This window comes from Nycticebus coucang, chromosome 5 (assembly GCF_027406575.1).
Source record: "Nycticebus coucang isolate mNycCou1 chromosome 5, mNycCou1.pri, whole genome shotgun sequence".
NCBI classification, from domain to species: domain Eukaryota; kingdom Metazoa; phylum Chordata; class Mammalia; order Primates; family Lorisidae; genus Nycticebus; species Nycticebus coucang.
Window position 1 is genome coordinate 102,182,329 of NC_069784.1, and position 26,649 is coordinate 102,208,977.

A 26,649-nucleotide genomic window follows, 5' to 3' on the forward strand; every position below is an offset into this window, starting at 1 on the left:
AACTCTTGACAATAAAATACCTAAACTTTCTCTGGGGTTACTCTATGTGCACAGTTTCACGCCGGGAGAAGAGCACTCTACAATACTGACAGATGGAGTTGTTTTCCTACTAACCATATCTGCAATGATAATCAGACTTTGGACTGTTTTTCTATTTCAATCCAGAGCAACTACATGTGCACATGTGTGTTGCTTCTGAAGAGATCATGCACTTTGCTTCCTGCAGATTGGGTATCCATGGATACTGCAAAGAGTTTCCAAAGAAACGCAGCCTAGAACATTCATCAGGCCAGCCTCAAAAACCTTCCTCAAATGGAAACTGACATTTGAATTAAAGGGAAAGGCATCACTGTGCCACACCAAAATGCTGGGCAGGCTTGCATGAATGGCCTTCCTTTTCACACTATTAGATGGTTGGGCATCATTTAAAGCAGCGGTTCTCAACCTGTGGGTGGCGACCCACAGGAACTGTATTAAAGGGCCATGGCATTAGGAAGGTTGAGAACCACTGATTTAAAGGCAAGCAAGGGTGAACTGCTTATCTTATAAAAGGGAAACGGGGGTTGATGCATCCCATACATACGGCTCAGTGACCCCAGTTTTATATTTCTCACCTGGTGACAAATGTTCTTATCATAAAGGTCTCAAGATTTGTAAAGTGGATAGGGAAAAATACCACAGAGGACAAGTGGCATTTGAAATTGCATGCTCCAATTTATATCCCTGAATTACACAGAAAAGATTTAGGGAGGGGCAGCGTTTGTTAGCAATTTTGAGTCTTTGATGGAGACGTGAAGTAGGGCACAGGGAAATTCAAAATCTGGCTCAGGAGAGTAATCATTTGAATGAAGCAGCATTTCATCTGGGGAGAGAAGATATTAACCAATGTGTTTTGTCTTCTGGATTCTTAAGTCAGCTGAACGATCTGTTCTTAAAAGGAATAATAACTAAATTTTCCATTGTTCAGTGAATCTAGCCTTCAGGGATCTAGGTTATTTTTCTTTTTTTTTTTTTTTTTGCGGTTTTTGGCCGGGCTAGGTTTGAACCCACCACCTCCAGCATATGGGACCGGCGCCCTACTCCTTGAGCCACAGGCGCCTCCAGGGATCTAGGTTATTAAGTCACAATAACATGATTTAAAATCTCTAATAAATATTCCAAAGTCTTAGGTGTTTAACATTTATTTAGTTTATAAAAAAGGAACCCAGCCCCAGTCTTCGTCCATGACATTTTCATGACCACTTTCTGCCCCGTGGTTTCTTTTAGTGCCCAAATTTCACCATATTTCTTGCTGAAGTCCAGACAATTAAAAATAAATAGACACATCTAGGGAAACCAACAGACCAACAATGGCAAAACATGATACCATGAAACAGAAAAAGAAAATGTTTGTTACGGGAGTGCAGCAGCACAGACAGTGTCTCAGGAGCACGGCTCACTGGCGGCCGCAGCTATGCTAGCATTTCTTTCTGCCTCAAGTTCAGAAACAAGCTGGACAATCTCAGGGTGACTGAATTTTCCTGCAAAGCAAAAAGACAAGGAAAAAGGATTCCCAGACTAACAAGACAATACACATCCATTTCCCCAACTTGATCCCAGGGCTCCTCAGGGGCTCTAGTCCGTGATCTGACCACACTTCTCTCCAAGGCAGAAGCAGATTCCAAGTCCTGGGAAAGGACCAAAGAGGACCACTAAGCATTTATTCTCTGTCAGGCCACCTGCAGCCCGAGCATATGCATGAGAATCAGGCACGGGGCCACCAAAGAGGCACAGCTGGGGAAACCTCATGGGCCGGAATGCCTCCATCTACTAGGAACTATGAGAAAACTCTGGTGTGAGGGCGCCTGGAGAGCGGAAAACAATCTCTGCCCATTCCCATCCTGCAATTAATCCAGGGAAGCAAAGCACCTACAAATAGAGACAAATAGGAAGACTGGGGGCCGCTGAGGCTTTTCCAGGGTATAAACAAGGATGGGAACATCTCTCTTGCAACACCTCTGAGCTTCAACTGGCTTATGTGTGCTGTTGTCCCTGCTCCTCACCCCTCCCTGGATTTCTGCTCTGGCAAAACCAAGCTCCACGCTATGGAAGGTCGGTGAAGGCGAGCACAGCACGGGGCCTGTTCCATCCAACCTTGCTTCCCTCACAGTCTGTTTTTGCCCGTGTCTTCTGTTGCTCACTGTTCACTTCACACTAAATTCTACCCCATTTATTCCCCACCCTCATCCTCTCCTCTGGATGTTCCCTTCCCTTTCTTTTTTGATGCCTCACATGAAGGAGTCAAAAGAGGGTTCCAACAATGGGTTTTATCCCCATACAGAGTAAGCCAAACGAAAATGGGTTCTTGTTGAAAATGGTGTTGAGTACCTGCGGTGGACTCGTAGAAGTCTTGCAGTCTCCCGGGTTTGTTCTCAAGGTCTTCATATTCAGATGCCTGAAGAATCATCTCGCACTGGTCCAGCTGCTTCACAAACTTGGCTTCTGCAGTAGACTGGGTCTCATACTCCTAAGTCAGAGAACAATAAAGTGGCGTGACTAGGGCTGCAAGATAGGGTATTCCAGGAAAATTCTGACTTTGGTCTCTGAAATCAGAGTCACAGCTAAAAGCACATTCCATATGGGCCCCATTTCCCCACTGTACACAAACCCTTCACACACGCTTCCCCCGTCATTTCTCAGTTTGACACCAGGACTCCACGTGAGAAGGACGCGCTCGCCGTTCCAAGTGTTCCAGTAGCTGCTGTGGAAGCCTCATTTGTTCATCCTGGACACTTTCTCTTTTCCTCCTGTTCAATATCCTGTCTTCCTTTCAAGATCATCATTATTTAATCCACCTGAGCAGTTTAGATCTTTTAAATTTCAAGTTGATATGTCATCTTATGCTTCTCAAATTTGAGGCTGAGGCAAGAGAATCGCGTAAGCCCAAGAGTTAGAGGTTGCTGTGAGCCGTGTGACGCCACGGCACTCTACCCGAGGGCGATACAGTGAGACTCTGTCTCTACGAAAAAAAAAAAATTTGTACTTCCCTTTTCATTTACTATCAGGCTTCCTTTTCCTTTAAAGTGACTTTCTAGCTCTTTCATTTATTTTTGGTTACCAGGTTACCTGGGAATTTCTGTTCTTACTTTTCAGATAGGGTAGGTTGAATTATGTCCCTCTGGCTTGTGACTTTGGGCATACAGTGAGGATCTGGGTGTTTACCCCCGTGTGTGTGTGTGTGTGTGTGTGTGTGTGTGTGAGAGAGAGAGAGAGAGAGAGAGAGAGAGAGAGGGGGGTCGTGAAGGGTGGAGAGAGAGCAGCTTTCTGACCTTTCCTCTTCCCACTGGCCTCTCCCTCCACAGTGCGGACCCAAAACAAGCAGCTCCAAGACATCCACTTCTTAGAGCACGCACGACACATGCCACGCAACCCCAAGTCCCCATTAATACTGTAAAGACCAGACTCTGTCTTCTATTAAGACCAAAGTGCTCCCAACTGGTTTCCCTGTCAGGTTCTTGTCTGTAATTCCACCCCAGATGTGTGCAGATAATAAACCTGTCATGCTTTCTTGCGGGGTGATGCGATGTGAATAACTGAAAGGTTTCCTGGTTTTTATTAGATGCCTTATTCTTATAAACACAGCTATCTGGATTTGATAGAGCTGAAAATTGTACAGAGGAATCATTTAAATATGAAACCAAATACGTTTGCCTTTATCTCAAAGGCTCTTAAAAATAATTACATTTTATTAAGTGTTTACTCACATTCATAGTTCTATGTTTAAATTTAATACATTCAAGTTCAAGATTTAATACAAGGAAATGGAATAGCATACCAGTCTAGGATTTTTTTCTTTCTATTGAAAGTTGAAAGTGAGAAAAGGTTTTTAAGACTATGAGGAAATACATTTTATAACAAATGCTGGTGAACTTACGGATTTCTTTTAAAAAAATATAAATTGTACAACTTTTCCCTCAACAAAAATAATAGTAAAGCATTCTCCAATAAAAAGGCAGGACAGGAAAAGGAATACAAAAGATAAAACTCCAGGTGTGAGAAGGACACCCTCGGATCTGGAGAAATGACTGCAAGTTGTTTGTTCTTAGTGACAGGACTAGGGGAGGAGAGAGGAGCCGGAAGAGGCTGAAGGTGGAGGCCAGCCCCTGACAGACCAGTGATCTCTGCCATGGGCGGTACCTCAGCTCACCCTGCAACTACCAGCATCGCTGAAGAGTCTGGCCTGAAGGGTCTGGCCATGCTCTGCTTCATAGTTCAGAAATGTTGCCAGACAAGGATGGTCCAGCCTTCTGTCACTGTGAACCAATATGCAAACACAGTGGGGAGAGGCCCAGCAAACTCTGTCAGAAGGCCAGCAACTCTGGAGAACAGTGAGAGCAGCTTCTCCCAAGACTGTTCTGTTCTTCCATTTCCAAAATCACAATTTTATACACAAAAGCAAGAACTGTATTAACCCTTATCTTAAACAACAGTAATTAACATAACCCATGACTCATAATAAACAAAAATTGACATAACCCATGGCCTAAAACATTTCTAAGTTAAAAGTTAATCTCCTAAATCAATAGCCCTAAACTACACTACACTACACTTTTAGATTATAGCTGAATTTACAAAACAACAAGAATGGGAGACATTAGGTGAAAGTCACACAGGACCTAAATGGGCCAGACCAGCTGTGTGTGTCACCTCAGCCTGCCTGCCTGTCTCCGACACACGCGTTCAGAAAGATCACTCCAGCTGCAATGCGGACACAAACTGGAAGCAGAGAAATCGGGTTTCAGGACGGTGCAGCGTTACCAGAGAAGCTGTAAAAATCTGGTCTGAAGACAGGGTTGGGAGGTTCCTGGGAGGGGGAAAAATGAACTAAGATATGAAAGGGAATGAGAGGGACAGCGGACAATGACTTCCTGCTTTCCAGCTTCAGTATAACTAAGCAGATGGTAACACAGGGAGCAACAGACTGATAAAAACTGATCAAATGAAGAAACAACAAAACCAAAACCCCGTGGATAATATTTACAACAAAAACTAAGGGACATGTTCCCAGGAACTTTGAAACGTATATGCTTGGAGACAAACCACCTCCAGCGGGTATAGGAAGTGGACTTTGGCTACCTGCCCGAGCCTTGAGCCAAAGCTTAAAAGTCTGCTTACAATACTGAACAAACACTTCGAAAATGAGTAACACCCAGCTTCAACAGAAGGTGCTTCTGCTATCTTTAATAGGACTGGCAACCAATGGAGCAGGGTCCACTGGCTGGCGTCAAAGCCAGCACAGACTGCTTACAGTCAAGATCAGCGTTTCTCAACCTGTGGGTCGAGACCCCTTTGTAACAATGAAAATACATCCTGCATGTCAGATATTTACATTATGATTCATAACAGTAGCAAAATTACAGTTATGAAGTAGCAACAAAAATAATTTCATCGTTGGGGGTCACCACAACATGAGGAACTGTATTAAAGGGTCACAGCATTAGGAGGCATTAGGAAGGTTGAGAACCACTGGCCAAGATGAAGCCAAGGCTGACACCTCGTAGACCTTTTACCTCATTTAATGTTCAAGATCACACACCCAAAGGTGGCGATTTAACATGCTAACGAGACATGCAACGTCTAAAGAAGCACAATGGATGGATGGGCAGCTGCCAACAAAACTCTGCCTCTGGGTGCTATGATTTCAGGGCTGGCGTCAAACTTTCTTTCTCTCCACCCTTTAAAAGGTCCCTAGCCCCTGTTCAGAGAGCCAGCCTGGTTGCTCCACAACCTGCAATGTCTCCTTTTTAAAGAAGCAAAAGGCCTGCCCCCAATCCTGAGCCTGTAAAAATTCCTTTTTTCGTCTTTTGCCAATTTCTATTGACTTAGGGACCAAGAACCATGAAGTGGGTAACAGGGGCATATGATCAGTATCCAGGGGACAGGATATCTGAGGGACCTTTGAGGAGGTCAGGCTCAAAAGAACTAGCAGGTGTTCATAATATATCTCAAGTTTTCTTGAACCTAGCCCAGGGCTAGCAAATTCTCTGGATAGGACCTGGTGGGAGTTCCTCCCAGATCAAAGTGGGGAAAGAAAACAAAGCCAGGAAATCTCTAAAAGCAAACCACCATAATTTGTTTTAACATTACAGGTACAAAAACAACAAAAAGCAGAGGAGGAAGTTCTGTGAAGTTAAAAAAGCAACCAAAGTTTCTCACCAGAAAAATAAGGCTAAATGCTTGAGGTAATGTATATGCTAATTAGCTTAATTTAGCCATCCCACAACACATACCTATTTCAAAACATCATGTTGTACACCATAAATATACAAAATTTTTGTCACTTAAAAAGTAAAAATTAAGAAACTAAAAGACAGACGAAAAAGCAATCTGAACCAAGTTTCCTCCTGAAAGTGCTAAAAAATGAAAGAACATCAAAATAAGCAACAGAAAAGCACAGAAAACAGATCCCATAAAACTTAACACAAAGCGAATAAGAAGCAAAATTACATCTCCACAGGTGATTCATATCAGAAAGACACTCAAATTTACAAAAGAAAAATCTCATCCACAATATACTATTTTAAGAAAAGGTAAAAGACATTAAGGAAATGATACAGAAGGTGAAAGAATAACACAGAAGAATTGAAGATATGAAGAAAGGTCATTTTAGAAATGAAGGCTAATTATCTTCTGGAAACCAGATCATAAAAAAAAGAAAAAATTAGAAGTGAAGGCTAACTAATAAGAAATACAAAGTAATTAAACAACGCCTTCAGAGAAACACAAATTGAAAGGAAGGTTAAGTTTAAAAGTCAAAGAGAAATGAAGAACATATATTGTAAAGGATTTGAGAGGACAAATATTGAAGACAGGCAAAGAAGAACCAGCATACAGAGACAGAGGAGTCCCGGGACAAAAAGCAAAAACTATGCTTCAAGAAAACTTTGAAATTAAAAAAAAATTTTTTTTGAAGATTTTCTTTTTTTTTTAGTGGTTTTTGGCCAGGGCTAGGTTTGAACCCACCACCTCTGGCATATGGGACCGGCACCCTACTCCTTGAGCCACAGGCGCCACCCTGAAGATTTTCTTAAAAGAAAAAAATATTCCTTTGGACATTGCTATAAAAAGAGCATCTTCCTTTTGAAAGATCTCCAAAAAGAAAAAAAAAAGCATCAGGCATATAAAGAAAAATAAAAATTATGATCAGACTTTGACAGCAATGCTTTTACAACAGAAGAAAACAGGAGAAATATATGCAAGGTATCCAAGGAAAAAACCAGGAGCCAAGGATTTTATATCCAGTGAAACTGACCTTTAAGTATAAAGAACAGAGAAAGTATTAATTATATGCAAGGATTTAGAAAATATTATTCTGTGAACCCTTCTTGTAGACTAGGTTCTAGTCTTAGACAATAAAAACTGCTGAGACTGACCCAGGCCTGGTGTTGAAGGTGCCTATACTATTATTTGTAGAGCTAAGATTCAATGAAGTTGAAATGGGAGCGGTTATAGCACATATGGTTAAATGTTCTAACAATGTGGGTCTAGTGCAACTATACAAAAATAGGCGGAGAATGGAGATAGCATAGGCAAAACACTTTTCTAAATTGTTTTCAGTAATCAGAACCAATGATAGTGGAATACACGGCTGTTATTCTGAGAGTGGGATATGTGGAAAGAAGGATAAAGCAAATGAATATTTATAAAATATTCTAATTCTAGCATCTTCTTTGTACTACATAACCAGGATTCCTGGTGTAAAAAAAGAATATGCAACACAATACCAGAAAGTTTAAGTAAAAACCCTGTACTACTGAATATGAACTGGAAATAAGAGTATGAACTCACAAGATACTATCCACACACACACACACACACTGTATATACTTGTGTGTGTGTGTGTGTGTATAAAATATACACAAAATCAACAAGATAAGCTGTCCTCAGTGCCCATATTGTGGTTTTGAAATACCATTGCCTAACTGAAAATAAAAAACAAAACAGGAGGTCTGGGTGGAACATATTTAGGATGAGACTGAAATATCATGCTATTCCTGCTATCAAGGAAGCCATCAAAGTCAAGCATATTTATCCTGTCCAAAGAATAGATATGGGGAAAGTACTAAACTATTTTAGTTACTAAATGATAACAAAATTAAAATACTAGAACATTACCATTATGCAGCCTAAAAGCATTAGTGGATATAAGCATAAAGAAAAACAAGTTATTGCCTCACGATGAAAGAACCCAACACTCACTTAACAGCTTTGCCAAAAGGACCCAACCTGAGTCTAACGCGGCCTTCTGGCCCAGTTGCCCATCAGTATAAACTAAGTGGACAGAGGAATACAACGTGCACCATGAGCGTGCAACACTGGGAAACCCCAGACTATGGAAACTCTATAGCCCACAGGGTCCTGAGTTCTTCAACAGATAACTTGTAAGAAAGAGAAAGAGGTAGAGAGGGAAACTATAGATTAAAGGAAATTTTAAAGACATTAAGCTTAAGAAAATAGGCAAGATTAAACAACAACATTTGGGAATGAACACTTGAGTGATTAAAACATAAAGACATTCACATGATTTCTATGAAAACCATGGCACTGGTTGGTTCTGGAGGGAAGGAGGGTGGTGTTTCAATCAAGACACAGGGAAGGGATTCTGGGGTGAATGGCAAAATTTTAAATCTTAACCTGGGTTGAAGTTAGCAAGGAAGTTATCCTTCTAATAGCTCATTATGCCACACCTTGGTTATTGTGTGGTTTTGCATGTTTTTTTCCTATAAAATAGTTTTAAAATAATAAAAAGGCAGTAAAATAGTTTTAAAATAATGAAAACGGCAGAAGGTAATGAGCACCTGTGGTTGTTTAGATGGCGCTGTCCACTCAGCTGCTGGGCTTGAGTCTGGAGCTTAGGAGGAAAACGTTTCAGGAGAATACATGGGGCAATAATACACCTGCTGAGTGAAGCCTGGAGAGGCATGGAAAGAAGAGAAGGCCAAGGACACAGTCCTGGGAGGGGAACACAGCGTCTTAAGGGAGGCCAAAGAAGAGAAATGTTCAAAGAAACTCAAAAGATGGAAACAAAAGCAGGAATGTGTGATGTCACAGAGCTGAGGGGTCGGCAACTGGTGCAGCCAGAGCGTCAGGTGACACAAAGGCAGAGGGGGGCTTGCTGAGCAAGCCACACAGAGGCAGCCTGTGACCTTCCCAAGAGCAGTGCCCAGTGGGGTTGCCGGTCACTCCATGGTGGGCTGTGAGGGAGGTGAGTCAGGGAGTATAGACAACTCTATCTGTCTGGCCAGGAAGGGAAGCAGGGAAATGTGGCATCCAGGGAGGTTTATTTCAAAATAGAGTTGTGTGAACACACTTGTAAGGCTTATAAAAAGTTGGAAAACTCATCTGATAGCCTCTATTTTCTTAATGAAGACAGAAAATAAATTATTTGCTATAAAGTCAAGGGAGAGGTGGCAAAGTATGAGAGTGAAGAGAGGGGTGAACAGCTGATGTGCTGATGAGGGCAGAGCCAGAGCGTGGGGGGAAATGGGGAGGGAGGTGTCCGGGGCCCTCTGAGGAGGTGCTGGCAGCCCTGAGGCTCAGCAGAGCCTGGATGCTGTGATGGGTCCGGGCACAGTCCCTATGGTAGAGAGGGTCCCTAGGTCAGCACTCTGCAACCTTCATGTATGCCTGGAGAAGACAAATGGCCAAACAACTCAGGGTAGGGTTTTGTAGAGCAACAGGAAGACAAGGAATCCAAGCAGGAAGGAGACTCAAAGTCTTCATCCTGAATATGGAGACCTAGAAAGGAAGAGAAAGGGAGGAAAAGGGCAAGATCAAAAGCTTCCTCCTACTTCCAGGGAAAGGTTGGCCCTGAGTGAAGTTGTGATCTATATGAAGCTTACCTTTTGCATTTTCCACTATCCTACCAGGAGAGTAAACAACCCAAGGGCACGTGGATGTGCCAGATACTTACTATGGGATGGGGGAAGGAGGCTCCTCTTATGCCTTGGGGCTCAAACAGACAATTCTTTAAAGCAAAATGCAAGTGGGAAGGTAGACATGTTCCTGTGATGCTCTCAGAAAAATGGAGATGTTTTCCCTTGGCTTGCTACAACTTGATTTTACACTTCTATGGTGAAAGATAAATTATAATCAAGGATGATTAATTACTTTAAATAGACGGTGAGCCTCTGGGCTGACAGGTATAGCTATGGTAATTAACATTTCAAAAACTAATCAGCAGCTTTTCTAAGTTACATGGATACAGAATGACAACATTCTCTTAAACCAAAACCAGGCTATATGGATTGGAGACAGAGAAAGATAGAGCTCCCTGTGTGCCAGACATTATGCTAAGTGTTTTATATGTGTGAATTACGTTAATCGTTATAACTCCCTATTATAATAATTGCCATTTTACGGATAGGGAAGTTGAGGCACGGAAAGATTAAGTAGGTAGGCCAAGAACACACACCCAGTAAACAGGGCAACAGTATTTGAACCCTGGAAGTCTGATGTGGAAGCCCAATTATTTTATTTTATTTTTTTGTAGAGACAGAGTCTCACTTTATGGACCTCGGTAGAGTGCCGTGGCATCACACAGCTCACAGCAATCTCCAGCTCCTGGGCTTAAGCGATTCTCTTGCCTCAGCCTCCCACGTAGCTGGGACTACAGGCGCCTGCCACAACGCCCAGCTATTTTTTGGTTGCAGTTCAGCTGGGGCCGGGTTTGAACCCACCACCCTTGGTATATGGGGCTGGCGCCTTACCAACTGAGCCACAGGCACCGCCCTGGAAGCCCAATTATTAATACAGTACAGGAATTGTAAAATGCATAAATTATTATCGATCCCCATACTGTCAAAAAATTCATGTCCTCCACAGTCTGTAAATGTGGTCTATGGAGGAGGCCTTATTTGGAAATATGGTCTCCACAGAATTATGCAAATTGAAACATGGCCATATCCTGATCCAGTAGAGAGAAATTTGAACACAGACATTGACGCAGAACACATACCAGGTGTGTGAATGAGGGTGAGCCATGGCCTGCAACCACCAACAACCAGAAATCTTTAATAAGCCTTGTTAATTCAACCAATGACATTTATAAGACAGTAAAATTGCTACCTGTTTGGGGGTTACCGAGTGTTTTGATTCTCTGGGCTTTATATTTTCTCAAATATAATGCCTTTCTAAATAACTGTGGTGGTGTTCTCTTTAGAAGATACTCTTTTAACTAAAGTATGTTTTGCAGTAAAATTTTTAGCCAATTGCTGATGATTAAGAAAATAATGTAATAGATACTGCCACTGTGTTTATAATAATTAGGAAGCACAAGGGTAAAGTTTTTATAAAAGGTTTCAAATTATGATAGTGCTTCCCCACAAGAGATAATAAATGGGATTACTTCCATACATCCTGGTGCCGGTTTTTTTTCTTTTTATGTATGAGATGCAGCCTAACTCTGCTCTATTATTTATTTATTCAAATCTAAAACATGTTCCAAAAGTTTACGTGAAAGTACATACTTTGAGACAAGAGACACTTTTTCTTTTCTTTTTTTTTTTTTTTTGCAATTTTTGGCCAGGGTTTGAAACCGCCACCTCTGGTATATGGGGCCAGCGCCCTACTCCTTTGAGCCACAGGCACCGCCCGAGACGCTTTTTCTTAAAGAAACTTTGCCATTCTTAGTAACAGGCAGCACCTGTTACAGGCTCCAGGGAAGATACCACACACACTTTGCCAGATTTAATTTTCATAATCATACAACAAAGTAGGTATTAAAGGCCCACCATCTCTCCGCTTAAGCCCTGGGGCTAGGATTGTTTGCGACTTCAGCAGCTTCTTATTTTAGAAGGATGGTAAGATACGTAAAGCATAAAGCACACATGATAAAAAGCCTCTAGTGAGGTCCATGGCAGCTCTCGACTACCAAGCTGATGAATATTTGCCCATCAAAACCTATTTTCTGAACAGGGATGAATGAGGTCTCTACATAGCTCATGTTAGCTCAGGTAAGAATCTTGTTGCCAAATGAATTCTGGTCAGGTTAAGTTTTTTAAAAACTGGCCCTATGAGCTTTTGGAATTTCCTAATTATAGACGGGCATATGTGGACCTGTCTGACTCTCATTTTGTAGAGGAGAAAGGAGGTTAACTAGAGCTGAGTAACTCATTCCCAAGTGTGAGACAGGAGTCGGGATTCACCTAGGTCTCTGTGGCTGCAGGGCCCAGGCCTCTGGGTCACACCCCACAGCCTTACAAGACTATTTCACCTCGTAACTACAAAGCACAGAAGTAACAGAGCGGCTGCAAAAGCAGAGGCTGCCTGGCAGGACTTTCCAAGGAGAAAGACCTGTGCAAGTTTCAGCTGCAGGCACTTCCCAGGACAAGGGAACAGCTGAGGCAGTCACATAGGGAGGCCGGCTGGCTCTGGGGCTCAGGGAGAGGCGAGGCAGGGTGGGGCGTGAGTAGGTGAAAAGAGAAGACGGAAGATCACTTTCTTGGGCTTTGGAGAAAATGTGGTGAGGGAGAGTGGGAGGCAGGGCCGTCAGGAACAGGAGGGGTCTACACAGCCAAGCAGGGAAGGGCCAGTGTGGACTGACTAGAACTGAGGTTCACAGCAGGAAGGGGGGACTGATTTCCTTCACAAACGAACATGGGGAGAGGAAAGCAATGGCAGCAGGCAGCTGGGCCTGCCTTTCCCTTCCGCCTGCTCCCCCTCCCCCCATCACAGGAAGGGGGTGAGCACTGGGGCAGGCTTCATGGCAACACCTCACCTTGACATCACCAGGCCTGACAACCCTCCAGGATTTGCAAACGGGCAAAAGACGGATTCAATCCCATATCTGAACTACCCTGACACTCACGTTCTTTTTAAGGACCAGAAATGGGTGGTCCAGCAGAAGGAAATCCAGGAGCTGTGAGTCAAGACCCACACCAGGCACTGCAGTGGTGAGGAAAATAAGGATTTTGGAGAGAAAATTTCTATCCGCCATGAGATTTCTAACTGCAGCAGCCGGGAGATGAGATACAGACACAAAACAGACTGTAGTAAGTTAGAGACTGATTGTTTTTGTTTTTGGATTTTAAAATAATTTATTTCATAGGTGGGTTTTAACTTCATATCTCAGAATATACATTATTTAGTCAAGAGGTGCTGAACAGAGATTATAAAAAGAGAGGAAACACCAAGGATAATAAACCAGCTGATCCTACTTTGTGAAGTCTTGCTAGGATAAATGTCTATCATCTACCTTTGGTGCTTACAAAAAGCATTAACTTCTGAATTTCCAATGTTGTAAATAAAAATGTTTATAATTAAGTAGAGGCAGCTTTTTAAGATAATCTAAGTCAACTAGAACATGAATGAGCCATATAAATTCAATTGCAATTTCAAAAAAACTCATCATGTATACTTACTTCCCAAAGTTCATAGAGCTCCTTTCTGAGTTCCTCTGGTAGGAGCTGGGTTATCTGCTTCATCGCTTTCTGAAACATCAAGCCATTATTTTAATTATATTCACACTTATCTGAGTTAATAACTAGACTATAAAAGCCAAATAATGGGCTCGAATTCTTGTAAGTAACTCCCAAAGGGGCAGCAGAATAAATTGGCCTATATTGGATAATATTTATAGGTTACAAGGAAGACAATTGTGAACATTAAATAAGTGCATTTATTCATACGGGCTTCCCTTAGCATTTATTTTGTGGTCTACAGTAGAACACAGGAGACACAGGAAGGTGTGAAGCAACTATAGAAATACCAGGAGCGCGCTCATAGATTTTATATCTTGCAGACTTACATGCCTACGTAAATGTCAATCATAAGCACACCAGAGTTCTTCTTCATCTTCTTCTTTTTCTTTTTTCTTTTTTTTTTTTTTTTTAATAGAGATGGGATTTCACTGTGTTGCCCAGGCTGGTCTCAAACTCCGGGCTTAAGCAATCCTCCCGCCCCAGCCTTCTAGATAGCTGGGGTTATAGGCACAAGATACCATGCCCAGCGGTACCAGGGCTCAAAACAAACCAATACCAAAAGCCCAGACTCCAGCACTATACGATATATACGTAACAGAATTCAAGTTGTACTCATTAAATCTAGTAAAAAAAAAAAGTAAAAAAACTAAATTAAATTAAAAACAAGAAAACCAAAACTGAGAGTGAAAAGAATGGGACAGTAACAGTGAATTACAAAACTCAAAGAAAATTTTTGTAGTCTATATGCCTTTTTTTATTGCTACTATGTTTTTATTGCAAAATATAAAGCATACATAAACAGGCGATTATTGTCATTAACATAAAGGAAGTTACATAATATAATTTTGTAGGCTCATATACTCACAGGCTGAAAAGGTATTATTAAAGGGCAATTAATCCCACTATCCACATAGCATCTGAATCCTTTACAGTGGTTCTCAACCTTCCTAATGCCATGACCCTTTAATACAGTTCCTCATGTTGTGGTGACCACCAACCATAAAATTATTTTTGTTGCTACTTCATAACTGTAATTTTGCCACTGTTATGAATTGTAATGTCAATATGTAAATTTTATGGTTGGGGGTCATCACAACATGAGGAACTATATTAAAGGGTCCCAGCATTAGGAAGGTTGAGAACCACTGCTTTCAAAGCTTCACAGAACACTTCTGTCCTCTCTCCATAAACATGTCCAGTAGTAGAGAACCTAGCACCTAAGAGGCTGGCCACACAGGCTTTAGGCAGTGTGGACAGCAAATATTTCTTATATAAAGAAGGTTGTCCCTGTTATCTGTAGTTCTTCCACTATGCCTAACTTTATCCCTCCTGATTTCCTCTCTCACCTACAAACACAAGGGCAAATGGGTGGACAGTGACCCTGCTGAGCTATATACAGGCTATCTGTGGCCACGGTGACTGAACCAAGAGATAGCCTTATAGTTCAAACCAGGCCAGTTGGGACCATCTGCATGATTTGTCCAGCAGAGGGTAGTAGAGAGAAGCCACACTTCCATCACGGGAAGAAGCCTAAGGCTTAGCTAAAACCCCCCAAAAGAGCAGAGATCAAATAGAAGAGCAAAGGGTGTTCTGTATTTATTTCTAGTTTCAGAAGTCCCCGGAGCTACCCTTATCTCCATCTCTTCTTTCATTCCAGAGGTGCTCAAGTATCCTTCTAAAAATATTATGTTTTGGGGGCAATTTACTCTTTTTTAAAAAAAAATTTTTGTGGAGATGAGGTCTCACTATGTTGCTCAGGCTGTTCTTGAACTCCTGGCCTCAGGCGATAAGGCCTCCCATTTTAGCCTCCCAAAGTGCTGAAATTACAGATGTGACCACCATGCCATGCCAAGGAACAACTTACTCTTGGGATGGCTTCAAATTCCTTCAGCATCCTCATTTTATACCTTTTAATTTGCCCCAATTCTAACCACAGAGGTTAGGCTCCTGGGGAAGAACATGGTTATAAAAGCCATTTGGGGCAATATAAAGGTCTTATATAAAATTGCGTGTTGTCAAAAGCAATGAAAATAAAAACGGCTATGTATATTTACTTATTACTGGGAGGAGAAAAAATGTTACAGAATATGACCACTTCCAGAGCAAACCACGTTCTCGTTAAGTAGCACCACCATCATGGATGGCTTGTTCATTCAGAAGTAGGAAATTTAGTGTATTGTGTACCTGCATTCTCCCTTATTTCTTTTACCTAAGTTTCAGCAAATATATTTGTGAAAATACTTGCATTTTCACAAATTAAGGGTATCTTTATAAAAAGATTGCTTTTGTCTACATTAGTCTAAAAGCGTAAGTTTGCCCATCCCTTGTGATTGAAAAGAATGAATTGATGTACGTACAGATATATCAAATCTTTTAGAATACAAACATGAAAGTCGTGCTGTGACAAGAGACTATTTTATTTCTTTACAAATTTTTTAAATTTTATTCCTTTAAAGCAGTGATTTTCAACTGGTATGCTATGAGAGGATCTTAGGAGTGCCCCCAAATTTTTAAAGATGATTAATTAAATTATCTTCGAAAGAAGTTCAAAGCACAGTATTTTCTTTTCTCTTTTCTTTTTTTTTTTTTTTGGTCAACATAAATTAAGCGTGCTGTGGAAGTTTAACTGTAGGTTCAAGTGTGCCATAAGATAAAAAAGATTGAAAACCACAGTTCTAAAGCCTTGCTGACCTAGTAGTCAGCTAGCCTGGGGCAAAAGATGCTTCCTGGTTGTCATTATGTAAGTTCTACTTAAAGCCTAGAAACCCCCCATTTAATTATCTTAATGGATGGTTCAGACATCCACATCTTATTCATAAACACCATCTGCATAAAGAATTGTTCAGCTCCCAGATTTTCTTCTCAGTTCCCAACTCCTGACCAGCAGCAGAAAGAGATGATGGCAATCAGCTCCCTCTAAAAGGTTTTGGTTTCTTGTCCAAGAACTTAAAATTCTTTAAGAAGCTTCCCTGGTGGCTTCTGCTTATGACATTTATTTCCCTGTGAATCAGCCTGAGTAGGCAGTCCTTTCCGAGGCTGGAAAGGATTTTCATCATAATCAGGTCCGGCATCCAGGAAGACAACAGGGCCCTCTCTGATGGTTCAAGCCCTTTAGGCACCTCCATGGGGCATCACTAGCCAAGAATCAGCTCATGTCAGGACACTTGTAGGTTTGCCTTACTTCCAGTGAGTGGGGATTGTTCCTACTGACTCTGGTGCTTCTAAGGTTCTGACTTGCTTCTCCGTGGAGTAAACCTCAAATTCACTGTGTCTTTCAGAGGGATAGCCTGCCTTTCTTCTTCCTCTGCCTCATTTCTCCACACCTTTTCTTCAATGTTAAGGTCTTCGATGGCCTTAAGGTACTTTAATGTGTGATTTCTCCTTCATAATACTCACATTGTCCACTGAATAACGTCCACATATCTTGCAGTGAGTTATGTAATTGAAGAGTTTATTCCCTCATTTTCAGTTGTATTGGACTTCATTATTCACTATCCTTTGGTTTGGGTGCCGGTTCCTTTCTGCAATTCCGAATCTTGAGCTAATTGGTATCTTTTTGTATTAATTCTACTAATCAACCAAAGATTTCTTTATTCACGGCAGTATAGATTCATATAGAGAAACATTTCCTTCCCCTTCTGTTAGGATTGCTGGCCTATATTTTGGATCTGTATTTTTGCAAAAAAACCACATTCCTTAGACTATTCCCCTGGCATCCATATTTCTGGGTGAGTTAGAAAACCAACATTGGGACTCTCATTCCTTATAGCTCTTCTTGCCTCGGAAGGGGCAAAAGCGCTTTTGACTACAAGCCCTCGTCTCCCTCAGCTCTCAGCCCACTGGACATGTTAAACAATCTCAATAAAGCAACTTGGGATCAATCTCTCAAGTCTATGATAACAGCTTGTAAGAACCTTTGAACTGGGAACCAGCTATTCACACTATTTAAAAAAAAAAAAGATCTTTTTTTCCAGTCTCTACTTCACACGTCTTCTCTTTGGCCCTAGGCTCTGAGTTTAGAGACCAAATTGATATTGATTTCGTATTTTATTGGTATTATTCATTTCTTACTAATACAAATATTTTGTCTTTACTTGGTTTGTTATTTTCAATTACAAAGTTCAGGGATTAACTTAAAATTTACTAAGTTTCTTTTTTTCTTTTTGCAGTTTTTGGCTGGGGCTGGGTTTGAACCCACGACCTCTGGCATATGGGGCCGGCGCCCTACTCCATTGAGCCACAGATGCCACACTACTAAGTTTCTTTTATAATAATTATTATACTTGTGATTTGCAGAACTTCTCTCTAAAGAGCTTAGCTAGCATGGAGAATTCCCACAAATTCACTTAGGTTCCCGCTTATTTCTATCATTGTAACGAACGCCATGCTGTCTGTACACATAAACTAACAGAACTGAAAGCAATCAATATAATTTTCTGTCCCTATGTTAAACTCCTATTCTTGTGTTAAACAAGGTTGAGAACAAGGAAAAACCAATTTGCTACTTACTCCAGGAAATCTCTGCTTCTAGGAGATAAGACTATAAACCACCTAAAACAGAGTAAGCACAACCGCTTACGCTTTGAGATTCGTTAATTGCTTCCCTCATTCTTCTCACCAATCCAAAGCTATTATGTCCTAAACTCTTGTGCAATCCCAGCTAATTTCCTACCTTGTGAGATCCATCTTAACCTTCTCCAGCTCAGGCCCTAAAACTCTAAAAACATCCTTCCCAACCTCCCCCTTCCTGAGATACCACTGAGACTGTCAAGGTGGTACTCTTCCATACTGTAATAAGTCTAGTAAACTTAGCACGGCTTCAGCAACAGGTTTTTCTGGCAGCCCTCTGCAGCGTCGATAGTCAACACTGACCTCTTCTCGCCTATGTTTTTCTTCTTTGGGGATGTTATCTGCTGGTGCTATGTCCCCCACGATGCATTCTGCCATATCGTGAACCAGGGCTAGGCGCACACATCTAACCAGGCAAGAAATGTTGAATAATTACACAGAATTATATTAAACTATATTATTACAACTTCTTTTCTATATTATTTTGAAGTTACATAATACGTTTTTCCCTCTCTGCCCTCACAGTGTTTTAATGCACTATTTTCTAAAGTAATTCTATTCTACTAGCCTACAGCAGTTCTGAATCACAATTGCTAGTTAATATTCGACACAGTTCATCACAGTACAAGGGAAACTGTTAGCATTAACTTTATTTTTACATGGCTAGTTTCTCAAATCTCACTTAAAAGGATGATAACTTCAGATTACGAAGCCAGGAGATAATCTGGTTACAGCATTTACTTACTGATACAATTCAGAAACATTCATCTTGCCCAATTTTCTAGTTAGATACAAAAATGAGGTCATTTTAGAGTAATGGGTACAGGTGAATGACCTGAGTCTGAATCCAGCAACCAGCACTCAGTAGTTGAATGACCTTTGTCCAGTTATTTGATGTCTTTAAATGCTCAATTTTGTTACCCTTGATTTTTTTATCTGTAAAAAAGGGGTAATACTATCTCATGAGGTTGGTATGAAAATTTAGTTTGATAATTCATGTTTATGGCACATGTTGATCATGTTGATCATTCAACAAAATAGTTTTGATTACTGGTGATTAATGATTAGTGATTGTGATCATTACTATCAAAATAATAAAGTAAAATAATGAGTTGAATGCACCAGAGTGCCAGCCTGTTTTACGTTCCCATTATCATAAAGGCAGTACAGGGGCAAACAGCCCCCTCTTAGATTTCTCTGCCTCCAGTCTCTTTCCGGTCTAGTTCAAATTTCTGACAATTCCTAATTTCATTTCTACTCAGCTTCACTTTCATCTTGTACTATTTGTCAAAATATCCTCAGTTCATGGTGTCTGCTGAGTAACAGAATTTCTCAGATTCCTAATGAACCCTTTGCTATAATCAAATGGATTTACTTCTCATTTCTAAGATACTCCTTTACCTTCCCACTGCCAGGGCTCTGGTCTCTCTGCCTTTCTCTCTATGTGCAGTGCCCCTCCTACCTCTCTACCTCCCCTTAAGCTCAACTGAGACTCTGACTCCTCTGTTAGGATCAACCAGGAACCACTGATCTCTCCTACTATTAGAAAACTTCACTAATTTCTGATCATAACTAATTTTGTACTTCTTACTGCAGCTACTTTGGGCCTGTGCAGTTAGTTCAATTGGAATGTATTTACTTCTGTCCTGTGCTCAAAAAGCATTTTTAAAACTTGTTAAATTTATAGCAACTGAACAGTCAACACAGAACTCCCCTTCCCATATCCTGAGTCTAAATGATTTGTCTCAAATAATATTTCTTAACTAATACACTAACCTGCAAGAATTTGAGACAGGCCTCAGCCATGAAAAGTGGTGCACAGGAGAATCCCTCACACACATTAAAATTCAAATCAGCTTACCGGTCTTTGTTTAGATGGTCATCTTTGATCACCATGGCCATGACTGCCATCCTATACATGTGATCTGACACGCTCTCTGGCCGCTGGACATTTCTGTATACCCAGCCAGTCCGTGGGACTCTCTGATAAAGAAGAAGAGAAAGACGTTTTTAAAAATGTATTTCAGTTGTTTGCTATGACCTTCAAGAGATATCCAGGGAAAAGCATATAGAAGCAGGGTCCTGGTTTCAGACCTATTAAAAAATGCTTTAGTAAACCAACTAAAATGATCAACATGAAATGGTCAAATAAATTATAGAGTTCAGAGAATTACATGGGAAGGGGAAGAGAGAGAAAAGGAGCTCACAAGTGTAGAACTGAAGTCCAACACTCTAAGTTACTCTGCGTTAGTGGAGCATAATCGTGGAACACAGAGAGGTCCTACAGATTATAAAGAGAAAATAAAAATCTCAGAGCTATACCCCTCCCCAACTCCTTATGCAAAAGCAAGGCTATAGGCACCTGTGAAGAACTTGCTCCACTGATCATTCACTCAGGAAATTCCTTGCTAACCTCCCATAAGCAACGACAAGCAAATTATAACTATGTCTAGCATCTAACACTAAAGCCCGTTCCACTAACAATGAATGAACAGTTCATCTTTTTTTCACAGGTAACAGAACTGGAGACACAGATAATCAGATATTCTTTCACCCACCCAGGGACAGCTACTTATGAAATAATTGATGCTTCACTCCCTTTTTCTCCCCTCATATAAAATGTAGATTTCCCAAGCTTCAATGATTGTAACCATTTTCGTTTTGCCCCATTTGCCGCACCACCCCTCTTCTTTCCCTCAGTAAGTCTTTATTTTTACTTATTTATTTTATTAAATCATAACTGTGTACATTAATGCATGTATGGGGTACAATGTGCTGATTTGATACACAATTTGGATATATATCAAACTGGTTAACTTGGCCTTCACCTCACTTAACTGCTGTGTGCTTCCCTATCGAAAAACAGCCACAGGTCTGCCTATGGGTCGTGTTTTCCCGGTCAGGTCCCACCTAAATTTGCCTTAACAAACCTCCCTTGATTGAAATTTTTAAAAACTAAGACATTTGTTTGGGTCGACAAGACATAACGAAACTGCACTTTTCCAGAGTTGACCTTTTTGCTTTCAAACAGTCCCATCCTACACAAGAAGCAACGCTGTGATGAAGGCTCTAAACCCCGCAAAGTGACAGGCTCCCCAATTCTGAAGATGAAGGCTGATCAAGGCATTTCTAACCGCCGGAAGCTAACCTACCCTCTGTCGTGACTCTTCCTTTTACTCAGATCCTCTGATTTTGTGAAGCTGCATTTTTCTCCTCAGAACTCTACAGCCCTAAAGAATTGTATAAATACTAGTCAGGCTGGCTTCAAACAATCCGCTTTGAAGTTGAAGAAATTCTGCAAATCTAACTGAAAATAGCAGAGAATGGGGAAGACGCACATGATGAAGCTCCAGTGTGTATTATACGCCTAAGTCTCGTTTCTGCAGGTAATTGCGACAGTTAAGACGAGCCGCTTAAAATCTGCAGGGCCCACGGATCCTGTCCTTGCCGCTTGCTGCTGGGCAGCACCCCCCTCACACACACACACAGGCAGAGGGGCCAGGAGCCCGGGAAGCGCTCGGGTCAGCGGGGCGCACGGGGCACCCGGGCCGGGTCGCTGGGCCGCGCAGCCTCCGCGCCCCCGGCCGAGCCCGCGCACAGGGCGCCCGGCTGCCCCGAGCGGCCCGCGCCGGCCCAGCAACCCCCGGCGCCGCCTCCGCCGCTCCTTTCCTCCTCCCACCGCCCAGCACGCGCCGCAGACGGACCGTGCGGGCCTCCCCCACGTCCAGGGTCGCGGGGAGGGCGGAGGAAGGCGGAAGGCAGCGGGCCAGAGAGGAGCCGGAACCCTGCAGCCTCGCGCCGCGGCTGCCGCTCCCGGCCTGGCGCCCGCTCACCTTGAGCTGCCCCACCAGTCGCATGAATTGGAGTAGTGACCCGGCCCCGCGACCCGATGAGGCCGAGGCCATGGCCATAGGGACACGGATCCGGGTGGGCGGAGCAGGCGCCGCAGCGGAGCCCCTCCCCCTCTGCCCTGCCCCGCCCCTCCTGGCCTTGCGCCACCCTCCGCCTCTTTCTTCCCTTTCTCCTCACATACCGCACCGCTCCCTTTCCTCACTACCCCCTCTCCTCCACCCTGGTTTTTTCTAGTGACTAGTCCTGTGTTCTGCCTGCCCTGCCTTGGTGGCTGCCAGGTGGGCATTTCACCATCTGTGGCAAACACAATGCTAGGGACATACTAGGCACTCAGTACTTGTTAGCTAAACTCCACTCACCTAACTCCCTCAAACTTTTAAATGGATTGCACTTCCTGTGGGAAGGGCAGAGGGGCAGCCCTGTGTTTGGAGGAGGAAGGCTGTGTGTGAAATTGCTGCAAAATCTTGGGGAAACTCAGTTAATTGGGGGAAGAAATAAGGACTTAAGAATGGGAAATCTATACCATTTTTACAGAGGAAAAGTACTTTGGAGAGGAAAAATTAATTGGGAGTGGCAGAAGTGTTGGGAGTCTGTGGAAGGAGCCCTACATGGGCGAGGAAGTAAGAACAGTCCCTGTGATACTGGAATTTCACTCTTCAGTAGGTCCTTGGTCTCGGGGATTCCAAGAATGAACCCACGGACCACAGATCAGTGGTAAGATAGGACTTTTATTAGAAGTTAGAAAGGAATGCAGAAAAGTACCTTCTGGAAGGGGGAAAGAACTGAAGAACTCTCTCCGGAGTTTCCAAGTGGGCTCTTTTTTTTTTTTTGTAGAGACAGAGTCTCACTTTATGGCCCTCGGTAGAGTGCCGTGGCCTCACACAGCTCACAGCAACCTCCAGCTCCTGGGCTTAAGCGATTCTCCTGCCTCAGCCACAACGCCCGGCTATTTTTTGGTTGCAGTTTGGCCGGGGCGGGGTTTGAACCCGTCACCCTCGGTATATGGGGCCGGCGCCTTACCGACTGAGCCACAGGCGCCGCCCCCCCAAGTGGGCTCTTTTATCTAGGGGTCTTAAGTCTAGAGGATTACACGTGGTCAGCAGTTGGTAGATGGAAAAACATCTCTTCAAAGTTAGTGAGTGCGTTAATAAATGAATGGATGTAGTTCCTCCTCCACTAGGGCGAGGTTGTCGTCTTTGTACCTGAGAAAGGATTAGGGTGTGTACTCCTACCCAAGGTGAAACTACCCAAGAAAACCATCACAAGTTGCTTTGTTCATGATCTTATCAGAGCCCAAAGAGTGTAACCTGAAAAGGCAGTCTGCTTGTGCCTGGAAATGGAGGTCTGACCTCTGAGCTCACCTGGGCCTGTCTAGCCCTTAGTGATGGAATCCTGTATCACCTGCTGAAAACACACCTCCCCAACCCTCAAAAAGATGGTCAGGGGCTGTCCCAGCCATCTGTCTTGATTCCATCAACAGCCAGTGCTACCAATTTTTAAACAAAGTGGACAACCTGGATGAGAAACTTAAGGAGAGAAAATGGTGGAGTGGGTTAGAAACGAAAAGAAATTAGAATTTTTTCATTCCTACCACAAATACTTGTTCTATACCTGGTACTAAATGCTGGTGATTCGATGATGAACTAGACAAGGTTAGTCCTAGCTGTTTGAGTTGCTTACAGTCTCACAGTCTGTTCAGTCAGGGCCAGAATACTACACCAGGAACTATGCCTAGAACATTTCACCTGCACTCTTTGGCATATTCATCATAGCAAGATGCTGCTACAAAAGACTACAGAACACCCTTCTTGGAGCCCTTTCTAAGACAGCGGTAAAATCCAGTATGGTAGGGTCAGCTGCAAAGATGCAAGTAAGGACTTTTGGAACTTCACCACCAAAATAAATATTTGGCAGAGATACACATTTCTGATACCAACACTCATCAGACTGTTTGCCTTGCAGTACTGAGTTCCCAAGAGTTGACTGTCTTTATTTGTGTTTTTATTATATATTCTTTACACATTTCCTTCTTATAGATTGCATTATTGGAGCCTCCCATGTTACCTTCAGAACTGCTTGTGTTGGAAATCATCACAGTCAACATGCATACCTAAGCAGCTCTTCGGAGAATAAGATATGTGTGTTTCTTAAGTGAACCTTTTTGGAAGTGGAGTATCTTAAAAAAAAAAAAAAAAAAAAACTTATTCAAGATATCTGAAATCACTGATATTCCCCAGAGATTCTTCATAAAGCAACACTGTGATTCATGTCCTTTGGTGTAAACACTGGGTATGGCCTCAATGGTATGAAGGAAGAAATATACAACTTTCTGGGCAACCAGTATAGTGAAGATTAAGTACAAGCAGTTTACATCTGGGTAGACCAAGCAATCACAGCAGAGAATGGAGGTGAAGGCCACAGGCTCTGGACTCCTGTGGGTCCCAAACCCAACTCCACCACTTACTTGGCACAGTTTACCCATAAACCTCAGTTTCCTCAGAAGTAGTTTTGGAGGTTAACTTGGCCACTGGCACAAGGAGGACTTACTACTTGGAACTACAACAGTAGTATGAGATGGGAACCTGTTGAAGGCTTTGAGAAAAAGAAGGTCCTCCTAATTGACTTTTAAAACAGATCACTTTGCCTGCTACTTTGAGCATAGATGACATGGGAGAGGAAGGAATAGGAAACCCAGTTATAAGACTATTGAAATAATTCTTTTGAGAGATGATTTTGGTTTGGTCGAGGCTGGTAGCAGTACAGGTAGTGAGATATTGTTGAATGTTGTATATTATTTGCAGGAAGAATTAATAGGCTGTGTGACAGATTAGACACGGGTATAAGAGAACCTCAGGAGTGAAGGATGACTCTAAAATTTTTGGACTGACCAACTAGAAGGATGGAATTGCTATTTACTTAGCTGGAAAAAAACTGCAAGTCTGGGTTGTGGAGTAGGGCAGGAATCAGAAGTGTTGCTTAGAATAGGTTGAACTTGAGATACTTGCTAGAGATGTTAGTGGAAATACACATCTGGAGGTCAAAGAAAAGGTAAGCACTGAGGTAAAAATTTTGCATCATTAGAATATGTCATGCTGTATAATAAAACCACAAAACTGGATGAGATCACCTGGCGAGGAAGCGTGGAAAAGAAGAAAAGATATCCAAGGGCTGCACCCCAACATTCAGAATCTGGGAGATCATGAAGGAGCAGCCAGTAAGGTAGGGAAGAGGAGTAAGAGATATTATTTCCTGGCAGCCAAATGAAGAAAATATTACAGGGAAAAAGAATCTGGTCAACCAAGTTAATATTATATCAGATAAGGACCAAGGCACAACTAGGCTTAGTATCTTCCATGTCATTGGTGATCTTAACAACAGCACATTTCAGTGTCGTGGGGTGAGCAGAACCCTAGTGAGAAAATTTGGAAAGGAATGGGAGTGGGTATCGCAACTGATTCCAAATGAGGTAGGGATGGAGGCAACTAGAGAAGAGATTATTTTTAAAAGGTAGGAGATATTATAGTATGCTTGTTTACTGATGAAAGTTATCTAATAGAGAGAGAAAAAATTGATTATATGAAAGACAGAGAAGAAAAATACTTGAATGTCGACTTGAGTAAGGGAAAGCAGATCTAATCTAGTATAAACATGAAAGACTGGCTTTGAGTAGAAGGATGGAGAATTCATCCATGATACTGGAGGAAAGCGGAGTGTATGGTGACTAATCAATGGAAGATGTGCTCATGGGAGGTTCTAGAACTTCTCTTCTGGTTGCTTCTATTTTCTCACCAAATAGGAAGCAGAGTGCAGGCCAGAATGTGTTGTACTAACAAGCAACATTTTTATCCCCTGAATCTTAGCACATCACAGGTTTCTTTCTCTGTTGTGCTAAGTGTCTGCTCCAGGTCAGCTAAGGGATGCTGCTCTAACTTCATTCTGGGAGCTAAGCAGCCTGTTTGGCACCCTGGCTCTTATAGCCTATCCCTAAAAGTAAGATTCATTGATCTTTCTCTTGCATTATCATTGGCAAAATAAGTTAACACTGCCATACATCTAACTTCAAAGGGGGCTGGTAGAGTACAATCTTACTGTGCCACTAGGGAAGGAAGCCAGAATATTTGTAAATGGAGAAGAAACTATTGGAGAATGATGGAGAAAGAAGGTATAAAACAGTTGTTTTGAAAAAAAATGGTTCAACAAAAATAATACATATGACTAAAAAACAGATGAATGTCAAGGACAGTGGGGCTTATTAAACATGGCTAGGATGATGAACAGGAAGTGATTTTTATCATAGTCAGTGGTGCTAACTGAAGGAAGAATTAGAGGCAAAGTAGTAAGGTCTACTGGAGGAACATAAAAAAATATTGAGGAGCATAAGGAAGATGCAGATGATTGATCTATAGCAGGATTTTCTGAGGGAGATTGTAGAGATGGGTGCTGGGAAGCAAAGGGACTGCAAGTCAGATGGGGAGTGGGCAGTACAACTTGCTTTGTTTCCTCCTGCACAGCCTCGTCCTCTTCCCCAACGGTGCCCTGACTTCCTTGGAGCTCTTCCCAATTCATTCAATCTTGATTTAGTCTTCTTGGGAATCTCTAGCTGTATTTGCAATGTTCTTTACAAAAGACACGTGAGTTATCTTAACTTTGTGTTGTGAGTCATAAAGAAATTCTCCAGTTACCTAAGTTGTCAGGAGTTGAAGATGTGGAATTGCTGGGAAATTATGAACTGAGTACACATAGTTTTGAGGGGTTCTATTTTAAGATG

At 42.1% G+C, this 26,649-nt stretch overlaps 1 protein-coding gene across 2 annotated transcripts; it reads right to left on the reverse strand.

Annotated features, from left to right (window-relative positions):
• Positions 1-1,165: 1,165 nt before the first annotated feature.
• On the reverse strand, positions 1,166-21,980 carry HDDC2 (HD domain containing 2). Of its 2 annotated transcripts, none has more exons than XM_053592824.1 (6): positions 21,863-21,980; positions 19,891-20,012; positions 18,333-18,435; positions 13,401-13,469; positions 2,368-2,506; positions 1,166-1,520 (listed from the first exon to the last, which is right to left on the reverse strand). In XM_053592824.1, exons 1-6 carry the CDS (start codon positions 21,938-21,940, stop codon positions 1,423-1,425), a joined length of 609 nt encoding a protein of 202 aa, XP_053448799.1. In that variant the 5' UTR covers positions 21,941-21,980; the 3' UTR covers positions 1,166-1,422. The 2 variants fall into 2 exon arrangements, with proteins under 2 accessions (XP_053448799.1, XP_053448800.1); XM_053592825.1 differs by lacking the exon at positions 1,166-1,520 and adding an exon at positions 1,529-1,667 and having other exon boundaries at positions 21,863-21,947.
• Between the last annotated feature and the right edge of the window lie 4,669 nt (positions 21,981-26,649).

Excerpts from the sequence above, each read along its gene's own strand:
- HDDC2 (XM_053592824.1), bottom strand. The coding sequence starts at position 21,940 with ATGGCCATGGCCTCGGCCTCATCGGGTCGCGGGGCCGGGTCACTACTC. Across the intron at positions 2,507-13,400 it reads AGCTCTATGAACTTTGGGAA|GAGTATGAGACCCAGTCTAC; the intron begins GTAAGTATACAT and ends TCTCTGACTTAG. Across the intron at positions 1,521-2,367 it reads CTTCTACGAGTCCACCGCAG|GAAAATTCAGTCACCCTGAG; the intron begins GTACTCAACACC and ends TTTGCTTTGCAG.